Below are 23,605 nucleotides of genomic sequence, written 5' to 3'. Positions count from 1 at the left end.
AAAGTTTTTCATGTCCATTTAAGACAAACATCTGAAAAAGTGATGAATCAACTAACTCTACACACACACACACACACACACACATATATATATATACAGTATATATATATATATATATACACACACACACATATATACATATATATATATATATATATATTTCTTTCTTTCATGTAATTGGCAAGAGTCCATGAGCTAGTGACGTATGGGATATACAATCCTACCAGGAGGGGCAAAGTTTCCCAAACCTCAAAATGCCTATAAATACACCCCTCACCACACCCACAATTCAGTTTTACAAACTTTGCCTCCTATGGAGGTTGTGAAGTAAGTTTGTGCTAAGATTTCTACGTTGATATGCGCTTCTCAGCATTGTTGAAGCCCGATTCCTCTCAGAGTACAGCGAATGTCAGAGGGACGTGAAGGGAGTATCACTTTTTGAATACGATGATTTCCCTAACGGGGGTCTATTTCATAGGTTCTCTGTGTTATCGGTCGTAGAGATTCATCTCCTACCTCCCTTTTCAGATCGACGATATACTCTCAATTTACCATTACCTCTACTGATAACTGTTTCAGTACTGGTTTGGCTATCTGCTATATGTGGATGGGTGTCTTTTGGTAAGCATGTTTTTTGTTACTTAAGGAACCCCAGCTATGGTTTGGCACTTTATGTATTTATATAAAGTTCTAAATATATGTATGTAATATTTGCCAAGAGTCAGGTTCATGTATTTCTCCTACATTGGTGTGTCCGGTCCACGGCTTCATCCTTACTTGTGGGATATTCTCTTCCCCTACAGGAAATGGCAAAGAGAGCACACAACAAAAGCTGTCCATATAGCCCCCCCTCTGGCTCTGCCCCCCAGTCATTCTCTTTGCCGCTCTGAACAAGTAGCATCTCCACGGGGATGGTAAAGAGTATGTGGTGTTAGTTGTTGTTTTATTTCTTCTATCAAGAGTTTGTTATTTTAAAATAGTGCCGGTTTGTACTATTTACTCTACAACAGAAAGTGATGAAGAGTTCTGTTAAAAGAGGAGTATGATTTTAGCACCAGTAACTAAAATCCATTGCTGTTCCCACGCAGGACTGTTGAAACCAGAGAACTTCAGTTGGGGGGAACAGTTTGCAGACTTATCTGCTTCAGGTATGACCAGTCTCTTTTCTAACAACACATAGTAATGCTAGAAGACTGTTAGTTTTCCCTTATGGGATCGGTAAGCCATTTTCTTAGACTCAGTAACAGATTAAAGGCTTATAAATTGGGCTCTATGCTGGTTGACACTATTGTGGGCTAAATCGATTTGCTTATATCATATTTTTATGACATTTGGAGTGTTTTGTGAACTTTGAAACACTTTTGGGAACGTTTTAATTACGCCTGGCAGTTGTTTAGACGCCTAATCTAGTCAGAAAGGCCCGTTCACTCTGGTATGCAGAGGGAGGAGGCCTCATTTTCGCGCCTCAGTTGCGCAGTTACTTCTAAAGGCAGTGCATGCAGCTTCATGTGAGAGGGTCCTGTGGCTGAGAAACTGACTCAGGAAGGCTTATTTCTGTGGTGAATAACCCCTAAGGAAGGTAAAAGCCGCAGCAAAGTCTGTGGCAGGGACTGTAGTGTGTTTAAACCGGTTAATTGAACTATTAGCTCTGGTTTGCTCATTTAAGGGTTTAGAGACTTGAAATTTGGTGTGCAATACTTTCAAAGCATTAAGACACTGTATAAAGATCGTATATTTCCTTCATAGTTTTTCGAACATTCAGAAATAAAGTGTGTTCCTTTTATTATTTAAAGAGACAGTAACGGTTTTGTTTAAAATCGTTTTTATTGCATTAATAGCCTGCCTAAATCTGTCTAACATGTCTGTACCTTCAGATAGCATATGTTCTGTGTGTATGGAAGCCAAGGTGGTTCCCCCTTTAAATGTATGTGCAAATTGTGCCATGGCGTCCAAACAAAGTAAGGACAGTACTGTCACATTTAATAATGTTGCCCAAGATGATTCTTCAAATGAAGGTAGTGGGGATAGCTCATCATCCTCTCCTTCTGTGTCAACACCAGTTTTGCCCGCGCAGGCGATACCTAGTACATCTAGCGCGCCAATGCTTGTTACTATGCAGCAATTAACAGCAGTAATGGATAATTCTATAGCAAAACTTTTATACAAACTGCCAGCATTTCCCAGAAAGCGTGATTGCTCAATTTTAAATACAGATGATGAGCAAGTTGGCGCTGACAATAATTTATCTGTTATACCCTCACATCAATCTGAGTTGGCAGTGAGGGAGGGTCTGTCTGAGGGAGAAATTTCTGATTCAGGAAAAATTTCTCAGCAGGCAGAACCTGATATCGTGGCATTTAAATTTAAGCTAGAACATCTCCGCGCCCTGCTTAAGGAGGTGCTAGCTACCCTTGATGATTGTGATTCTGTGGTGATTCCAGAGAAGTTGTGCAAAATGGACAAATTCTTAGAGGTCCCAGGGCACGCTGATGCTTTTCCGATACCCAAGAGGGTGGCGGACATAGTGACTAAGGAGTGGGAGAAGCCAGGTGTACCTTTTGTTCCCCCTCCTATATTTAAGAAAATGTTCCCCATTGTCGACCCCAGAAGGGACGCATGGCAAACGGTCCCTAAGGTTGAGGGGGCAGTTTCAACGTTAGCCAAGCGCACAACTATTCCTATTGAGGACAGTTGTGCTTTCAAAGATCCTATGGATAAAAAATTGGAAGGATTGCTTAAAAAGATATTTGTTCAGCAAGGTTTCCTTCTTCAACCAATTTCGTGCATTATTCCTGTCACCACGGCGGCGTCTTTTTGGTTCGAGGAACTAGAAAATTCGCTCCAAAAGGAGACTCCATATGATGAAGTCATGGACAGAATTCACGCACTAAAGTTGGCTAATTCCTTTATTTTGGATGCCGCTTTTCAATTGGCAAAATTAGCGGCGAAAAATTCAGGTTTTGCAATAGTGGCGCGCAGGGCGCTTTGGCTAAAATCTTGGTCGGCGGATGTGTCGTCCAAAACAAAATTGCTTAATATTCCTTTCAAAGGTAAGACCCTTTTCGTGCCAGAATTGAAGGAGATTATTTCAGACATCACTGGGGGAAAGGGCCATGCCCTCCCACAGGATAGGCCTTTCAAGGCTAAGAACAAATCTAATTTTCGTTCCTTTCGCAATTTCAGGAACGGACCGGCTCCTAACTCTGCAGCCTCTAGACAAGAGGGTAACGCTTCCCAACCTAAACCAGCATGGAAACCATTGCAAGGCTGGAACAAGGGTAAACAGGCCAAGAAGCCAGAAGCCTGCTGCTGCTACCAAGACAGCATGAAGGGGTAGCCCCCGATCCGGGACCGGATCTAGTAGGGGGCAGACTTTCTCTCTTTGCTCAGGCAAGAGATGTTCCGGATCCCTGGGCACTAGAAATAGTCTCTCAGGGGTATCTTCTAGAGTTCAAGGAACTCCCTCCAAGGGGAAGGTTCCACATGTCTTGCTTATCTTCAGACCAGATAAAGAGACAGGCATTCTTATATTGCGTAGGAGACCTATTAAAGATGGGAGTGATACACCCAGTTCCAACAGCAGAACAAGGTCTGGGTTTTTACTCAAACCTGTTTGTAGTTCCCAAAAAAGAGGGAACTTTCAGGCCAATTCTGGATTTAAAAATTCTAAACAAGTTCCATCATTCAAAATGGAAACCATTCGGACGATTTTACCAACAATCCAGGAGGGTCAATATATGACTACCGTGGACTTAAAGGATGCGTACCTGCATATTCCTATCCACAAGGATCATCATCAGTTCCTGAGGTTTGCCTTTCTGGACAAACATTACCAGTTCGTGGCTCTTCCATTCGGTTTAGCCACTGCTCCCAGAATTTTCACAAAGGTGCTAGGGTCCCTTCTAGCGGTTCTAAGGCCGAGGGGCATTGCTGTAGCACCTTACCTAGATGACATTCTAATCCAAGCGTCGTCCCTTTCCAAAGCTTTTCTAGGAACAATAATGGATTCTGTAGAAATGAAGATTTTTCTGACAGAGGTCAGAAAGTTAAAGCTTCTAAACGCTTGTCAAGTTCTTCAATCTATTCCTCAGCCTTCCATAGCTCAGTGCATGGAGGTAATAGGATTAATGGTTGCAGCAATGGACATGGTTCCTTTTGCTCGAATTCATCTAAGACCATTGCAACTGTGCATGCTCAAACAGTGGAATGGGGATTATGCAGACTTGTCTCCCCAGATTCAAGTAGACCAGGTAACCAGAGACTCACTCGGCTGGTGGTTGACTCAGGATCACCTGTCTCAGGGAATGAGTTTCCGCAGACCAGAGTGGGTCATTTTCACGACCGACACCAGTCTCTTAGGCTGGGGCGCGGTCTGGGACTCCCTGAAAGCTCAGGGTCTATGGTCTCGGGAAGAGTCTCTTCTCCCGATAAACATTTTGGAACTGAGAGCGATATTCAATGCGCTCCTGGCTTGGCCTCAACTAGGCCAGAAGGCCAGATTCATAAGATTTCAGTCGGACAACATGACGACTGTAGCGTACATCAATCATCAGGGGGGAATAAAGAGTTCCTTGGCGATGAGAGAGGTATCCAAGATCATCAAATGGGCGGAGGATCACTCCTGCCATCTATCTGCAATTCACATCCCAGGAGTAGACAACTGGGAGGCGGATTATTTGAGTCGTCAGACTTTCCATCCGGGGGAGTGGGAACTCCACCCGGAGGTCTTTGCCCTGTTAACTCAACTATGGGGCATTCCAGATATGGATCTGATGGCGTCTCGTCAGAACTCCAAGGTTCCTCGCTACGGGTCCAGATCCAGGGATCCGAAGGCGACACTAGTGGATGCATTGGTGGCGCCTTGGTCGCTCAATCTAGCTTATGTGTTTCCACCGTTCCCTCTCCTTCCCAGGCTTGTAGCCAGGATCAAACAGGAGAAGGCCTCTGTGATTCTGATAGCTCCTGCATGGCCACGCAGGACTTGGTATGCAGACCTGGTGAATATGTCATCGGCTCCACCATGGAAGCTACCTTTGAGACAGGATCTTCTAGTACAAGGTCCATTCGAACATCCAAATCTAGTCTCTCTGCAACTGACTGCTTGGAAATTGAACGCTTGATTTTATCTAAGCGTGGGTTTTCAGATTCAGTTATAGATACTCTGGTCCAAGCTAGAAAACCTGTGACTAGGAAAATTTACCATAAGATATGGCAAAAATATATCCGTTGGTGCGAATCCAAGGGATTCTCTTGGAGTAAAATTAAAATTCCTAGGATACTTTCCTTTCTCGAAGAGGGTTTGGATAAAGGTTTGTCAGCGAGTTCTCTAAAAGGACAGATATCTGCTCTGTCTGTTTTGTTGCACAAACGTCTGGCAGCAGTGCCAGATGTACAGGCATTTGTACAGGCTTTAGTCAGAATCAAGCCTGTCTACAGACCCATAACTCCTCCATGGAGTCTAAACTTAGTTCTTTCAGTTCTTCAAGGGGTTCCGTTTGAACCTTTACATTCCATAGATATTAAGTTACTATCTTGGAAAGTTCTGTTTTTGGTTGCTATTTCTTCTGCTAGAAGAGTTTCTGAATTGTCTGCTTTGCAGTGTACTTCACCCTATCTGGTATTCCATACAGATAAGATTGTTTTACGTACCAAACCTGGTTTTCTTCCAAAAGTGGTTTCCAACAGGAATATTAACCAGGAAATAGTTGTTCCTTCTCTGTGTCCGAATCCAGTTTCGAAGAAGGAACGTTTGTTACACAACCTAGATGTGGTCCGTGCTTTAAAATTCTATTTAGAAGCAACAAAGGATTTCAGACAGACATCATCCTTGTTTGTCGTTTATTCTGGTAAGAGGAGAGGGCAGAAGGCTACTGCTACCTCTTTCCTTTTGGCTGAAAAGCATCATCCGATTGGCTTATGAGACTGCCGGACGGCAGCCTCCTGAACGAATTACAGCTCACTCTACTAGAGCTGTGGCTTCCACATGGGCTTTCAAGAACGAGGCTTCTGTTGATCAGATCTGTAAGGCAGCGACTTGGTCTTCTCTGCATACTTTTGCCAAATTTTACAAATTCTATACTTATGCTTCTTCTGAGGCTGTTTTTGGGAGAAAGGTGTTGCAAACTGGTGCCTTCCGTTTAGGTAACCTGACTTGTTCCCTCCCTTCATCCGTGTCCTAAAGCTTTGGTATTGGTTCCCACAAGTAAGGATGAAGCCGTGGACCGGACACACCAATGTAGGAGAAAACAGAATTTATGTTTACCTGATTTCTTTCTCCTACGGTGTGTCCGGTCCACGGCCCGCCCTGGCTTTTAGTCAGGTTTAAAATTTTTATTTCTGTACACTACAGTCACCACGGCACCCTATAGTTTCTCCTTTTTCTCCTAATCGTCGGTCGAATGACTGGGGGGCGGAGCCAGAGGGGTGGCTATATGGACAGCTTTTGGTGTGTGCTCTCTTTGCCATTTCCTGTAGGGGAAGAGAATATCCCACAAGTAAGGATGAAGCCGTGGACCGGACACACCGTAGGAGAAAGAAATTTATCAGGTAAACATAAATTCTGTTTTCCTTTTGCAGACTGTCAGTTTCATATTTGGGGAAATAAACATTTTAAGAAATTTTTTTCTTACCTGGGGTTTAGTCTTTTTTTCTAAATTGACTATTTTTTTCTTGCAAATTGCGGGCGTTATTAGGCCCGCGGGTGCGCCAAATGCTAGAATTTATTGCGTCATTTTTGGTGCGAGAATTTTTTGGCGTGAAAAATATGTCTGACGCAACTTCGTCATTTCCGGCGTCGTAGTTGACGCTGAAGCCTTACACACGGTTGAGTCGTTAGTGACGCGAGTGTGTCATTTCCGGTTATTGTTGACGCCAAAAAAATTTCAGTTACGTTGTGCGTCATACTTGGTGCCAAACTTTTTCATTATTTTAATACCCCATTGATGTTTGCCTCTTGCCTTTTTCTCTATCAGAGGGCTATGCTATTTGCATTTTTTTCCCATTCCTGAAACTGTCATATAAGGAAAGTGATAATTTTGCTTTATATGTTGTTTTTTCTTTTACATTTTGCAAGATGTCTCAATCTGATCCTGCCTTAGAAGTATCTGCTGGAACTTTGCTGCCTGACATCGGTTCTATCAAAGCTAAGTGCATTTGTTGTAAGATTGTGGAAATTATTTCTCCAAATGTCATTTGTAATAGTTGTCATGATAAACTTTTACATGCAGATAGTGTGTCCATCAGTAATAGTACATTGCCAGTTGCAGTTCCTTCAACTTCTAATGTACATGATATACCTATGAATTTTAAAGAATTTGTTACTGTTTCTATTCAGAAGGCTTTGTCTGCATTTCCACCTTCTAATAAACCTAAAAGGTCTTTTAAAACTTCTCATTCAGTTGATGAAATTTCAAATGACCAACAACATAATAATCCTCCTCTGATGAGGATCTATCTGATACAGAAGATCCTTCCTCAGACATTGACACTGACAAATCTACTTATTTATTTAAAATAGAGTATATGCGTTCTTTATTAAAAGAAGTGTTAATTACTTTGGATATTAAGGTAACCAGTCCTCTTGACGTTCAGTCTAATAAACGTTTAAATGCTGTTTTTAAACTTCCTGTTGTTTCTCCAGGGGTTTTTCCTATTCCTGAGGCTATTTCTGATATGATTTCTAAGGAATGGAATAAGCCAGGTACTTCTTTTATTCCTTCTTCAAGGTTTAAAAAAAATTGTATCCTTTACCAGCAAATTCTATAGAGTTTTGGGAAAAAATCCCCAAAGTTGATGGGGCTATTTCTATTCTTGCTAAACGTACCACTATTCCTATGGAAAATAGTACTTCCTTTAAAGATCCTTTAGATAGGAAGCTTGAATCTTATCTAAGGAAAGCCTATTTATATTCAGGTCATCTTCTCAGACCTGCAATTTCTTTGGCTGATGTTGCGGCTGTATCAACTTTCTGGTTGGAGAATTTAGCGCAACAAGAATTGGATTCTGACATATCTAGCATTATTCGCTTACTGCAATATGCTAATCATTTTATTTGTGATGCCATTTTTTTTTTTTTTTTAAATAAAATTTTTATTGAGACAAATATAAAGATAACAAGACTGCACCAACAAATGTTACATAGGAAATTCGTCAAACGAAAAAGACAAAATGCATACAATTATAAGAGTGGCAGATGTAAGGTTGTGAGAAAGAGTAGAAGGAGAATAGATGGATCTGCTCACGTGAGGGAAGACGAGATATTGGATGATGCCAAAATAAGGCTCTTTTATGTTGGTGATTTAGAGAGGGAATGTATAATGTAGTTATATCTACTGTTAGCGGTGTTTAATTGGTTGTAACCAAGGTTTAATGGTATGAGGAGAGACGGAATACTTGCTGGGGGAAGGAGAAAAAAAGAAAAAAAAAGAAACTGATGCCATTTTTGATATTATCAAAATTGATGTTAGATCCATGTCTTTAGCTATTTTAGCTAGAAGAGCTTTGTGCCTTAAATTTTGGAATGCTGATATGACATCTAAATCTAGATTACTATTTCTTTCTTTCCAAGGTAATAATTTATTTGGTTCTCAACTGGATTCTATTATTTCAACTATTACTTGGGGAAAGGGAGTTTGTCTGCCTCAGGATAAAAAAAACCTAAGGGTAAATCTAAGGCTTCTAACCGTTTTGGTTCCTTTCGTCAGAATAAGGAACAAAAATCTAATCCTTCCCCCAATGAATCTGTTTCCAATTGGAAGCCTTCTTCAAATTGGAATAAATCCAAGCCATTTAAGAAACGAAAGTCAGCCTCTAAATCCGCATGAAGGTGCGGCCCTCATTCCAGCTCAGCTGGTGGGGGGCAGATTAAGGTTTTTCAAGGATTTTTGGATAAATTCTGTCCAAAATCAAAGAATTCAGAGCATTGTCTCTCAAGGGTATCGAATAGGATTCAGAGTAAGACCTCCTGTGAGAAGATTTTTTTCTCTCACGTACCCCAGCAAATTCAGTAAAAGCTCAGTGTTTCCTGAAGTGTGTTTCAGACCTGGAGTCTTTAGGGGTAATCATGCCAGTTCCTTTTCAGGAACAAGGTCTGGGGTTTTATTCAAATCTATTAATTGTCCCAAAGAAGGAAAATTCATTCAGGCCAGTTCTGGATCTGAAAATTTTGAATCGTTATGTAAGAGTACCAACTTTCAAGATGGTGACTATAAGAACTATTCTGCCTTTTGTTCAGCAAGGACATTATATGTCTACAATAGACTTGCAAAAAACATACTTTCATATTCCAATTCATCCAGAACATTATCAGTTCCTGAGATTCTCTTTTCTAGACAAGCATTACCAATTTGTTGCTCTTCCATTTGGCCTAGCAACAGCTCCAAGAATCTTTTCAAAGGTTCTAGGTGCCCTACTCTCTGTAATCAGAGAACAGGGTATTGCGGGGTTTCCTTATTTGGACGATATCTTGGTACTAGCTCAGTCTTTACGTTCTGCAGAATCTCACACAAATCAACTAGTGTTGTTTCTTCGCAAACATGGTTGGAGGATCAATTTACCAAAAAGTTCTTTGATTCCTCAGACAAGGGTCACCTTTTTAGGTTTCCAGATAGATTCAGTGTCCATGACTCTGTCTCTAACAGAAAAGAGATGCTTGAAATTGGTTGCAGCTTGTCGGCACCTTTAGTCTGTCATTCCCTTCAGTGGCTATGTGCATGGAAGTTTTAGGCCTCATGACTGCAGCATCGGACGCAATTCCTTTTGTTCGTTTTCACTGGAGACCTCTCCAGCTTATGTATGCTAAATCAATGGTGCAGGGATTATACAAAGATATCACAATTAATATCCTTAAATCCCAATATACAACGCTCTCTGACATGGTGGTTAAATCACCAACGTTTAGTTCAAGGGGCTTCTTTTGTTCGACCAACCTGGACTGTGATAACTACAGATGCAAGTCTTTCGGGTTGGGGAGCTGTTTGGGGATCTCTGATTGCTCAAGGGGTTTGGAAATCTCAAGAGGCGAGATTACCAATCAGTATTTTAGAACTCTGTGCAATTTTCAGAGCTCTTCAGTTTTGGCCTCTGTTGGAGAGAACCATTCATTTGCTTCCAGACAGACAATATCACAACTGTGGCATATGTCAATCATCAAGGTGGGACTCACAGTCCTCAAGCCATGAGAGAAGTATCTCGGATACTTGCTTGGGCGGAATCCAGCTCCTGTCTAATCTCTGCGGTACATATCCCAGGTGTAGACAATTGGGAAGCGGATTATCTCAGTTGTCAGACTTTACATCCAGGAGAGTGGTCTCTCCATCCAGATGTGTTTTCTCAAATTGTTCAGATGTGGGGTCTTCCAGAGATAGATCTGATGGTCTCTCACCTAAACAGGAAACTTCCCAGATACCTGTCCAGGGATGTTCAGGTGGAAGCAGTTGATGCACTAACTATTCCATGGAATTATCATCCTGCTTATATCTTTCCGCCTCTAGTTCTTCTTCCAAGAGTGATTTCCAAAATCATCATGGAACAATCGTTTGTGTTGCTGGTGGCTCCAGCATGGCCACACAGGTTTTGGTATGCGGATCTTGTTCGGATGTCCAGTTGCCTACCTTGGCCACTTCCGTTAAGGCCAGACCTACTGTCTCAAGGTCCATTTTTCCATCAGGATCTCAAATCATTAAATTTGAAGGTATGGAAATTGAACGCTTAGTACTAAGTCATAGAGGTTTATCTGACTCAGTGATTAATACTATGTTACAAGCTCGGAAATCTGTTTCCAGGAAGATTTACTATCGAGTTTGGAAGACTTACATTTCATGGTGTTCTTCTCATAAATTTTCTTGGCATTCTTTTAGAATTCCTAAAATTTTTCAGTTTCTTCAGGATGGTTAGGATAAAGGTTTGTCTGCAAGTTCCTTGAAGGGACAAATCTCTGCTCTTTCAGTTTTATTCCACAGAAAGATTGGTAAACATTTTTGTACAGGCTTTAGTTCGAATTAAGCCTGCCATTAAATCAATTTCTCCTCCTTGGAGTCTCAATTTAGTTTGAAGGCGTTACAGGCTCCTCCATTTGAGCCTATGCCTTCTTTGGAGATTAAACTACTTTCTTGGAAAGTGTTGTTCCTTTTGGCTATTTCTTCTGCTAGAAGAGTTTCTGAGCTATCTGCTCTTTCTAGTGAATCTCCTTTTCTGATTTTTCATCAGGATAAGGTGGTTTTGCGGACTTCTTTTCAATTTTTACCTAAGGTTGTGAATTCTAACAACATTAGTAGGGAAATTGTTGTCCCTTTCTTGTGTCCTAATCCAAAGAATTCTTTGGAAAGATCCTTACATTCTTTGGATGTGGTAAGAGCTTTGAAATATTATGTGGAAGCTACTAAAGATTTCAGAAAGACTTCTAGTCTATTCTTTTAATTTTCTGGTCCTAGGAAAGGTCAGAAAGCTTCTGCTATTTCCTTTTTGCTTTCGTCAAGCTTATTTGGAGTCGGGTAAGGTCCCGCCTCAGAGAATTACAGCTCATTCTACTACGTCAGTCTCCACTTCGTGGGCTATTAAGAATGAAACTTTTGTTGATCAGATTTGCAAAGCAGCAACTTGGTGTTCTTTGCATACATTTACTAAATTCTACCGTTTTGATGTATTTGCTTCTTCGGAAGCAGTTTTTGGTAGAAAAGTTCTTCAGGCAGCTGTTTCAGTTTGATTCTTCTGCTGATGTTTTAAGTTTTTCTTATCACTAAAGAATAAACTTATAGTTTGGGTTGTGGATTATTTTTTCAGCAGAAAATGGCTGTATTTTATTTTTTATCCCTCCCTCTCTTGTGACTCTTGCGTGGAGTTCCACATCTTGGGTATTTGATATCCCATACGTCACTAGCTCATGAACTCTTGCCAATTACATGAAAGAAAACATAATTTATGCAAGAACTTACCTGATCAATTCATTTCATATTGGCAAGAGTCCATGAGGCCCACCCTTTTTTTGGTGGTTATGATTTTTTTGTATAAAGCACAATTATTTCCAAATTCCTTTGATGCTTTTTACTCCTTTCTTTATCACCCCACTTCTTGGCTATTCGTTAAACTGAATTGTGGGTGTGGTAAGGGGTGTATTTATAGGCATTTTGAGGTTTGGGAAACTTTGCCCCTCCTGGTAGGATTGTATATCCCATACGTCACTAGCTCATGGACTCTTGCCAATATGAAAGAAATGAATTTATCAGGTAAGTTCTTACATAAATTGTTTTATATATATATATATATATATATATATATATATATATATATGCACACATTTTCTTCCTAAACGGGAAGAGTCCACAGCTGCATTCATTACTTTTGGGAAATTCAGAACCTGGCCACCAGGAGGAGGCAAAGACACCCCAGCCAAAGGCTTAAATACCTCCCCCACTTACCTCATCCCCCAGTCATTCTTTGCATTTCGTCTCAGGAGGTTGGCAGAGAAGTGTCAGAAGATTTAAGATAGTCTCTAATGGAGGGTAGTACTATTCAAAATGGGACTGGAGTTTTAAGTCATCCTGTCAGCCTCTCATTGAGATCATGGGTTAGCGTCAGGAGATGCAGGGAGAGTCTTTCTGGGAAACAATCCCGACTCATATTACCAGCTCCTGGGCAATCATCATTGACGAGTTTCGCTTCCTGCCTTTATTCACTCAAGTCCATGTCAGAAGCGAGACTATCTGTCACACTTGAAGGGCCGTGTTCCTGTTCCACGGCGTAGATTCCGGTAAGATCGTTTCATTTTATTTCGATATGTGAATGTAATGTTACTGAAAGAAGTCAGGGTCCCAGTGGGACTACCTTATCTTCTGGAATCAAGGGTTAAGATCTCTGAGGGGGGTTATTGAACAGGGGGGACTTTAATCATGTTTGCTATGTGATTTTGTCTGCTATTGTGTAGCGATACTTGGGCTCATGGCTATTCGGACATGACAGCCTTATTTCATCAGTGTCTGCGGTCCTAGGGATTGACGCGTTTTTTATTTTGGCTTACATGATCCACCTCGTGAAAGAGTAGTCACGTTGTATTTCATTTCCGCACCTTGACCGAGTGGCGACAGAGAGAGTCTGTTTGTTAGTTGTCTGGTTCACAGGAGGTGATGAGTGCCCCAGCTACTGGAGGTATAAGGTGCCGTTATTGTTTGTCCATAATTGCAATCTCCAAGTTATGGAGGATTCTGATTTTTTTTGGAGACGGATATCTCCGATTCGGAGTATACGTCTTGCGAAGAGTATGAAATGGCCAGGGATATCCATGCCCATCAGTTATGCTCAGATTGCTGTTCTAGAGTACTCTCTTCCCCCAAATCATGGAATTTAGAGTGCGTTAAGCCCTCCGCCCCTGAGGATTCCATGTCCCGTGAGATGCGTGCCCCAGAATCTTCTTTTGCTACGCAAGCAGGTATCCCTATGGCTGTTACTCCTTCTCCGGAAGGCGGCTTGTTTCCTCCAGAGGTTACAGCACGGTTCCGCATGGCCAAATATTTGGCGCTGGCACATTTATATCTTCCTAGATGGGTATTTTTAAGATACTGTCCGTGTTCTGTTAACCTGGGTTCGTCGTGCGTGGGATCGCCTGAGTCAGACCTTTTTGGGGAAGCGATGGCCTCTGAGGCTTCAGGGGCCCCACCCTTGAGGTCGGGGTCGCCCATTGATCCGGCGGGGGAACATTTTGCCTACCGTTATAGACTGGCACGTCTTTGTGTTTTATTAAGGCATGTTTTGGCGGTGCTGGAGGATTCCAGCCCTACTGGGCCGTGGGATTCTTGGTCTTCTGTGCCGGAAGGCAAACTGGATTAGATGTGTGGGAATGATGCAATCGCTTTAACGTCTGTGTTTCTTTTCTTTTAAGTATCTGTTCCATTTCTGAGCTTGGGCCTCTAATCGGCTGGTCCGGTTGGCGTGCTGTTTTTTTTGGGTGTTCACCCTTGGGTGCTGCCTTTATTTTATTTAATCCGGTTAGGATATATTTGATTTGTTTTAGGAAGCTCATGTCTGCTATAATTTCTCATTTTGGGAACATTTCTTCTCTGGAACTGATACTTGCGATTTTGTGGTAGCGTTCACACTTCCTTGGAAGCTGCACGCTTTCTATATCAGAACTTAGTTATGATTATAGTTTGTTTTCGATCTCTTTGGGGTTTCGATTTTTCTTGGACCTTGGACAATTCAGGTGTTCCTTATACCAGGCAGGTACTGGTCAGGCGCTTGCTGCTGTTCCTTAGGGTTCATGTCACCCACGTGGTGCCGGTGTGCTGGTTATCCTTTTCCCAAGGGGTTTGGCGGTCTGGATGACCGCTGGACAGTTAGGGTACCAGTTTAGATGACTATTTTAGTTTCAATCTTGGTATTTTCCGGGTGTCTGTTTTTATTGTGTCCTAGTCGCAAGTGTCCCTTGAGGTTGCTGGGATTGTTTTTTCCCTTCTTGAGTTGTCTGGTCATCTGAGTCCGGAAGTTCGGGTATATCCGTTTCCCTTTTTTTCAGTATATTACACACTCTCGTAAGATGGAGCGCAGGGGTTAGGTTACTCCCCTTTTTTTCCCCAGCAACTGCCTCTGGTCCGCTTCTCAGAGGGAGTTGTGGGGTTGTCTGTTATTCCTGGTTCAGGGATTTCCGGGAGGCTGATCCTGTGAGGTTCTTTGGCTCTCCAACTAAGGGGCTGGTTACGCTTGGCGGTGTAGCCTAGTTTATCGCCCAGTTACCCACATGGCTAAGGTTGAGTGTTGAATCCAGCTATTGGGGTATGTTCTCCATTATATGGAGCCCCGTCCCTGGTAAACTCCGGGGTCCCTGGACTTTTAGTGTTGCACTCAAACCTCTAGGAGCTCTTGGTTTCTGGGGTTGCAAGCAGAGGGTCCAGGGTTCAGCTCCACCTATGGGTGCGGGTTGCCATCTCTAAGGCCTGTCTAGATGTCTTTCTATGATCTTGGTCTGAGTCTCTTGCAAGCGTCCAATGTTCAAGGACATTGGGGTGTGGAATGCACTACCTAGAGTGCCCTTCTCCGTATGAGGCAACTTTGTAGTTCCTCAGGACATACGGCCTGTCCCGGGTTTTGGGGGTTCTGGCTTAGGGCCATGTCTCTTGTTTGAGATTTTGGGGTCCGGGTCGCTGCACTCGGTCCTGGGTGGTTTAGTTTCAAACTTTAGGGTTTAGAACTTCCGCTTGTCCCTTCGGGGGGTTGTTTTTTAGCTCTCATGGGAGATTTGGTGTCTGCCTGAAGGTTAGTTTGCTGCCTTTCAGGTGGATCTATGGTTGTCGCCAGTGGCAACTTTTGCATTAAAGGTGGGCTTGAAGTTGTTTGTCTCAACTGAGCTGGTAGTAATGATCGTTGGGTTATTACTCAATGGTATTGTTTTAACATTCTCTTTGGTCTCTTCACCTTACCTACGGCGGTGGAAGCGGTTCCCTTGGCTTTTGTCCTTTTGGGGAGGATTTTGGAAGTATACAGTTTCCATGGAGACCCTGTGGGTCCTTATCTTCTCGTTCGAGGATTCTTTTCTTCCCTCCTTCTGTGTTGGATGTCAGAGGGGCTGGCTCTGGTACTAAAGTTTCGTCGTAGCTCTGTGCCCTATCTTCCCTTTTGGGAGTGTTCCTTCTTTAGAGACGGGAACTGTGTAAGGGTTTCGGAACCCGAGCACATAGAGCCAGCTGTAGTAGCCTGATGGTTAGCTTAGCGGCCTAGCAAGCGGAAGGTTTGCAGTTTGAAACCAGCTGCAGCTACTTGCACTTTGAATGTGTGCTCGCAAGCTTTATATTTCTGTCATGGATTCGTGGTAGCATGCCTGCTGCTAGTAATTGGTCAGAGTGGTTCTCCAATGGGTTAGTTTCCTCTTCGGCCCTCTGCTTTCTCTTGAGGCAGACGTTGCCAGGCTATTTTTGTGTTGGGTCCGTTCCACGGAGTTCCTCTGTCTGCTCTCTTGGGTCTGACTGTGTACTTTCTGTTGACCCTGTTATCCTCCCTGGTGGGGGGTTCACAGGTGTTCCTTCCTCCACTGGTTGCATTGCTGCTGGTGTTGGATGTCTTCTGGGGTCCGGATTTTCCTGGTCCGGAATTACCGTCGATAATTTGGCATTCTCTGTTGGATGGGGTCCCATGATGACTTAAGATTCAGCTTGGCTGCCCTGGAGCTGGAGCTCGCGAGTTTTGTCAGTCGTGGTTTTGTGTTTCACAGAGAGCCCTCTTTTTTTTTTTCTGCTGTGACAGTTTTTCAATTGTGCTCAGTGGAATCTAAAGATTTTGAGTGGTCTCCAGCACATCATGCCGGTTATTTAACCGATGGGCAGTTACTTTTGTTTTCAGTTTTTTATGGGTAATTTCAGGCTGTGGTGCCCTTTAAAAGGGGCCGGACCACCTTCTGTACCTGCCCTTTGTTTGCATTTAGTGTCCTCTATAGCTTGGGTATTGTTTTCCCAAAAGTAATGAATGCAGCTTTGGACTTTTCCTGTTTAAGAAGAAAAACATAAATTATGCTTACCTGATAATTTTTTTTTTTCTTCTGACGGGAAGATTCCACAGCTCCCCGCCCGCGTTTATCGATGAGGCGGCTGTAATTTAGTTTCTTCTTCTGGCACCTTTTACACCATGATATTTATCCTACTGTTCCTTGTTCCCTTGGCAGAATGACTGGGGGATGAGGGAAGTGGGGGAGGAATTTAAGCCTTTGGCTGGGGTGTCTTTGCCTCCTCCTGGTGGCCAGGTTATGAATTTCCCAAAAGTAATGAATGCTGCTGTGGACTCTTACCCTCAGAAGAAAATAAATTTATCAGGTAAGCATAATTTAAATTATATACACACACACACACATATATTCACGCACATACATACACACACACACACACACACACACATATACATACATACATGCATGCATACATACATACATACACATACATACACACACTCACACACACACACACACACACACACAAATACATACACACACATACATACATACATAGACACACACATACATACACTCACATACATACACTCACACACACACACACACACACACACACTCACATACACATACACACACACACACTCTCTCTCTCTCTCTCTCTCTCTCTCTCTCTCGCGCTCTCTCATACACACACACACACACACACATATACATACACACATATATATATATCTCATATACACACATACACACACATATATATATACACACACACACATATATACATACACATATATATATATATATCTCACATATACACACACACACACACATATACACATACACATGCAATTTTAATAAAAAAATAAAATCTACAAAACTTTTTTTTTAGTGGTTTTGATTTTTATTATTAAAGTGAATTGTTGTTTTATACCTAATAGAACAAAAAAAAATATATACAGAATAGCACAAACCATATTGACGCTGCTGGCTGCCCTCAGTTTTTTCTCACCCGCTTGCAAATTCCATTCTCCAACGATGGTGTAAATTCTTGTTTAGTTTTCATAAAAGAAATGTAGAATGGAAAAGTCAGTATAACTCCATAAATGAAAGAAAAAATCCTACTCACAATGAAATCAATGTGGTTCTGCTTATCTATAACACTCCTCTCATAAGGTCACCTTGCAAAAGGGAATCCAAATATAGCAAGTAATATATCATAATTCTTCTGAAGTTGCTTTTTTATTAACTAGATGTCAAAAGTTTAATTTAAAAACAGTTGTCTTTAATTCGTATGCACAGTTACACACAATAAGATTTGTAATAAAAATGGTGGTAACATGCAGTGTCCATCTTTATTCCATGTATACCAGCATTAATGACAGATGCCTACGCAGGTGCCTAGTGTATTTGATTCTTGCAAGGTTAATTTTGACTTTCCTATCCCTTTAAAGCATTAGATTATCAAAGCATTATTTTTCCCTAGGACACTTCAAAACGCAGCATGGAAACTATACGTTTGCACCCCTGACGGTGCTTGTTTACATACAGTCAGTGTCAGTGTGCAGAACAGCCAGTGGATGCTTTTCTGCCTGCCTTATCTTGCAGAGAGAGCTTCCAACTTTATTGCTGTGGCGGTGTAGTGCATGAGAAGTTATTGAAACCAGCGGAATGGGGGACAGACGTGGTGGTTTTGTAAACACACACCCATGAGGATGCAAAAGTATATAGTGTCGACATAGAGTCCATGGCAACAATAATGTGTAGTACTGCATAGATTAAGATACAGTCCAATAGTTCAGTGTTTACTGTCTATTTGCATCATAACAGAGAGTATATATATATATAAGGCTTGTTATACTCTGCCCAATTTTACTCAACAGTCTGAAGATCTGCTGGTCAGCACTTTGATATCTACAAATAGATCACTTTTGACATAACTGTGCTGGACCACAATGAGTTAAATTTTTAAAAAATATTTTTAGCCACAGCATAATGCTCATTTGCATATATTGCAGACTTCCAGATGCGGACCTTAGTACAAACCCTCTGATTGGTGCATATACTAACATGAAGCAAATTCATTGTTTGCTAACCAATTAGTTCCTGTCTATGTTCCAAGATTTGGAGTTGATGAAGGTTAAAGGTTATTTTGTTTTTTTAATATACTTAATATTGCAAAAATGATTGAAATTAGAAATTAAGAAACATATGTAAAATTGTATAATACATTGCAAATTTCTTTTGTGATTTTTTAAAATATATTTATTTTTCTAAAAATTCTTTCCTAGTTATTTTCCAGATGATGCAACAGCAGAAATGCTTGAAGAATGGCGTCCTTTAATGTGTCCTTTTGATGTAACCATGCAAAAGGCTATTAGTTACCTTGAATTATTTTTGCCTACCTCCTTGCCTCCAGAGCTTCACTGTAAAGGTTTTAGGTGAGTAGGTATATAATATCCTATTCTCAAATGTGGAACAGATTGAACTATCTTAGAAAGGCTAAAATTGGAATATTCATGGGTGCATTTCCATTTTAAATAGAAGCATTTTTATGTTGTATTTCCTTTAGCAAAAATGCTTCTAGTAAAAGTTTTACAGTTCTTTAACGGCATTCGCACATATGTTTTGAAGACACGTGCAACATTTTCAAACAACATTTTGCTGAGATAGTCAATTGTGACTAGTATGACACAAACTCTGACTAGTATGGCACAAATTAAGTCTTCACAGACACAATACACACCAACGGCAGCTCTTTGAACTTATAAACAGGTGCACGGGCCCACAGCATATGTGCGTACGCTGCTGAAAAACAGCAATAACCTTTACTAGAAGCATTTTTTCTAATGGAGGTATATTGCAAAAATGCCTCTGTTTACAACTGAAATGCACCTATGTACGTTTCCATTTGACCATTCTATCCCTTTAATTAATTAATTAATTAAATAAATAAATAATGCAATTTGTTTGTAATAAGCTACATTTCTCCAACATAGGTGTGTCCGGTCCACGGCGTCATCCTTACTTGTGGGATATTCTCTTCCCCAACAGGAAATGGCAAAGAGCCCAGCAAAGCTGGTCACATGATCCCTCCTAGGCTCCGCCTACCCCAGTCATTCTCTTTGCCGTTGTACAGGCAACATCTCCACGGAGATGGCTTAGAGTTTTTTAGTGTTTAACTGTAGTTTTTCATTATTCAATCAAGAGTTTGTTATTTTCAAATAGTGCTGGTACGTACTATTTACTCAGAAACAGAAAAGAGATGAAGAATTCTGTTTGTATGAGGAAAATGATTTTAGCAACCGTAACTAAAATCCATGGCTGTTCCACACAGGACTGTTGAGAGCAATTAACTTCAGTTGGGGGAACAGTTTGCAGTCTCTTGCTGCTTGAGGTATGACACATTCTAACAAGACGATGTAATGCTGGAAGCTGTCATTTTCCCTATGGGATCCGGTAAGCCATGTTTATTACGATTGTAAATAAGGGCTTCACAAGGGCTTATTTAAACTGTAGACTTTTTTTTGGGCTAAATCGATTGATATTAACACTTATTTAGCCTTGAGGAATCATTTATTCTGGGTATTTTGATTTAATAATATCGGCAGGCACTGTTTTAGACGCCTTATTCTTTAGGGGCTTTCCCAAAGCATAGGCAGAGTCTCATTTTCGCGCCGGTGTTGCGCACTTGTTTTTGAGAGGCATGGCATGCAGTCGCATGTGAGAGGAGCTCTGATACTTATAAAAGACTTCTGAAGGCGTCATTTGGTATCGTATTCCCCTTTGGGTTTGGTTGGGTCTCAGCAAAGCAGATACCAGGGACTGTAAAGGGGTTTAAAGCTTAAAACGGCTCCGGTTCCGTTATTTTAAGGGTTAAAGCTTCCAAAATTGGTGTGCAATATTTTCAAGGCTTTAAGACGCTGTGGTGAAAATTTGGTGAATTTTGAACAATTCCTTCATGTTTTTTCGCAATTGCAGTAATAAAGTGTGTTCAGTTTAAAATTTAAAGTGACAGTAACGGTTTTATTTTAAAACGTTTTTTGTACTTTCTGATCAAGTTTATGCCTGTTTAACATGTCTGAACTACCAGATAGACTGTGTTCTGAATGTGGGGAAGCCAGAATTCCTATTCATTTAAATAAATGTGATTTATGTGATAATGACAATGATGCCCAAGATGATTCCTCAAGTGAGGGGAGTAAGCATGGTACTGCATCATTCCCTCCTTCGTCTACACGAGTCTTGCCCACTCAGGAGGCCCCTAGTACATCTAGCGCGCCAATTCTCCTTACTATGCAACAATTAACGGCTGTAATGGATAATTCTGTCAAAAACATTTTAGCCAAAATGAACCCTTGTCAGCGTAAGCGTGGCTGCTCTGTTTTAGTTACTGAAGAGCATGACGACGCTGATATTAATATCTCTGAAGGGCCCCTAACCCAATCTGAGGGGGCCAGGGAGGTTTTGTCTGAGGGAGAAATTACTGATTTAGGGAACATTTCTCAGCAGGCTGAATCTGATGTGATTACATTTAAATTTAAATTGGAACATCTCCGCATTTTGCTTAAGGAGGTATTATCCACTCTGGATGATTGTGAAAATTTAGTCATCCCAGAGAAACTATGTAAAATGGACAAGTTCCTAGAGGTGCCGGGGCTCCCAGAAGCTTTTCCTATACCCAAGCGGGTGGCGGACATTGTTAATAAAGAATGGGAAAGGCCCGGTATTCCTTTCGTCCCTCCCCCCATATTTAAAAAATTGTTTCCTATGGTCGACCCCAGAAAGGACTTATGGCAGTCAGTCCCCAAGGTCGAGGGAGCGGTTTCTACTTTAAACAAACGCACCACTATTCCCATAGAGGATAGTTGTGCTTTCAAAGATCCTATGGATAAAAAATTAGAAGGTTTGCTTAAAAAGATGTTTGTTCAGCAGGGTTACCTTCTACAACCCATTTCATGCATTGTCCCTGTCACTACAGCCGCATATTTCTGGTTTGATGAACTGCTTAAGGTGCTCGATAGTGACTCTCCTCCTTATGAGGAGATTATGGACAGAATCAATGCTCTCAAATTGGCTAATTCTTTCACTCTAGACGCCTCTTTGCAATTGGCTAAGTTAGCGGCTAAGAACTCTGGGTTTGCTATTGTGGCGCGCAGAGCGCTTTGGTTGAAATCTTGGTCGGCTGATGCGTCTTCCAAGAACAAGCTACTAAACATTCCTTTCAAGGGGAAAACGCTGTTTGGTCCTGACTTGAAAGAGATTATCTCTGATATCACTGGGGGTAAGGGCCACGCCCTTCCTCAGGATCGGCCCTTCAAGGCAAAAAATAGACCTAATTTTCGTCCCTTTCGTAAAAACGGACCAGCCCAAGGTGTTACGTCCTCTAAGCAAGAGGGTAATACTTCTCAGGCCAAGCCGGCTTGGAGACCAATGCAAGGCTGGAACAAGGGAAAGCAGGCCAAGAAACCTGCCACTGTTACCAAGACAGCATGAAATATTGGCCCCCGATCCGGGACTGGATCTGGTGGGGGGCAGACTCTCTCTCTTCGCTCAGGCTTGGGCAAGAGATGTTCTGGATCCTTGGGCGCTAGAAATAGTCTCCCAGGGTTATCTTCTGGAATTCAAGGGACTTCCCCCAAGGGGGAGGTTCCACAAGTCGCAGTTGTCTTCAGACCACATAAAAAGACAGGCGTTCTTACATTGTGTAGAAGACCTGTTAAAAATGGGAGTGATTCATCCTGTTCCATTAAGAGAACAAGGGATGGGGTTCTACTCCAATCTGTTCATAGTTCCCAAAAAAGAGGGAACGTTCAGACCAATCCTAGATCTCAAGATCTTAAACAAATTTCTCAAGGTCCCATCGTTCAAGATGGAAACCATTCGAACTATCCTTCCTTCCATCCAGGAAGGTCAATTTATGACCACGGTGGATTTAAAGGATGCGTATCTACATATTCCTATCCACAAGGAACATCATCGGTTCCTAAGGTTTGCATTCCTGGACAAACATTACCAGTTCGTGGCGCTTCCTTTCGGATTAGCCACTGCTCCAAGGATTTTCACAAAGGTACTAGGGTCCCTTCTAGCGGTGCTAAGACCAAGGGGCATTGCAGTAGTACCTTACCTGGACGACATTCTGATTCAAGCGTCGTCCCTTCCTCAAGCAAAGGCTCACACGGACATTGTCCTGGCCTTTCTCAGATCTCACGGCTGGAAAGTGAACGTGGAAAAGAGTTCTCTATCCCCGTCAACAAGGGTTCCCTTCTTGGGAACAATTATAGACTCCTTAGAAATGAGGATCTTTCTAACAGAGTCCAGAAAAACAAAGCTTCTGGACTCTTGTCGGATACTTCATTCCGTTCCTCTTCCTTCCATAGCTCAGTGCATGGAAGTGATCGGGTTGATGGTGGCGGCGATGGACATAGTTCCTTTTGCGCGCATTCATCTAAGACCATTACAACTGTGCATGCTCAGTCAGTGGAATGGGGACTATACAGACTTGTCTCCGAAGATACAAGTAAATCAGAGGACCAGAGACTCACTCCGTTGGTGGCTGTCCCTGGACAATCTGTCTCAAGGGATGATGTTCCACAGACCAGAGTGGGTCATTGTCACGACCGACGCCAGTCTGATAGGCTGGGGCGCGGTCTGGGGATCCCTGAAAGCTCAGGGTCTTTGGTCTCGGGAAGAATCTCTTCTACCGATAAATATTCTGGAACTGAGAGCGATATTCAATGCGCTCCAGGCCTGGCCTCAGCTTGCGAGGACCAGGTTCATACGGTTTCAATCAGACAACATGACGACTGTTGCGTACATCAACCATCAGGGGGGAACAAGGAGTTCCCTAGCGATGGAAGAAGTAACCAAAATTATTCTTTGGGCGGAGTCTCACTCCTGCCACCTGTCTGCTATCCACATCCCAGGAGTGGAAAATTGGGAAGCGGATTTTCTGAGTCGTCAGACATTGCATCCGGGGGAGTGGGAACTCCATCCGGAAATCTTTGCCCAAGTCACTCACCTGTGGGGCATTCCAGACATGGATCTGATGGCCTCTCGTCAGAACTTCAAAGTTCCTCGCTACGGGGCCAGATCCTGGGATCCCAAGGCGGCTCTAGTGGATGCACTAGTAGCACCTTGGACCTTCAAACTAGCTTATGTGTTCCCGCCATTTCCTCTCAT

General features: G+C 42.1%; 1 protein-coding gene across 1 annotated transcript in view; it reads left to right on the top strand.

Annotated features, from left to right (window-relative positions):
- The window catches only part of PSME4 (proteasome activator subunit 4), a gene marked incomplete in the record, with an annotated part of 938,614 nt that overhangs the window by 312,783 nt on the left and 602,226 nt on the right, over positions 1–23,605 (top strand). The window contains 1 exon segment of the mRNA XM_053712692.1: positions 18,715–18,864. Within this exon segment, the coding sequence (XP_053568667.1) occupies positions 18,715–18,864 (150 nt within the window).

Source organism: Bombina bombina, chromosome 4 (genome assembly GCF_027579735.1).
Source record: "Bombina bombina isolate aBomBom1 chromosome 4, aBomBom1.pri, whole genome shotgun sequence".
Taxonomy (NCBI): Eukaryota; Metazoa; Chordata; class Amphibia; order Anura; family Bombinatoridae; genus Bombina; species Bombina bombina.
This window is presented reverse-complemented; position numbering and strand designations above follow the sequence as displayed.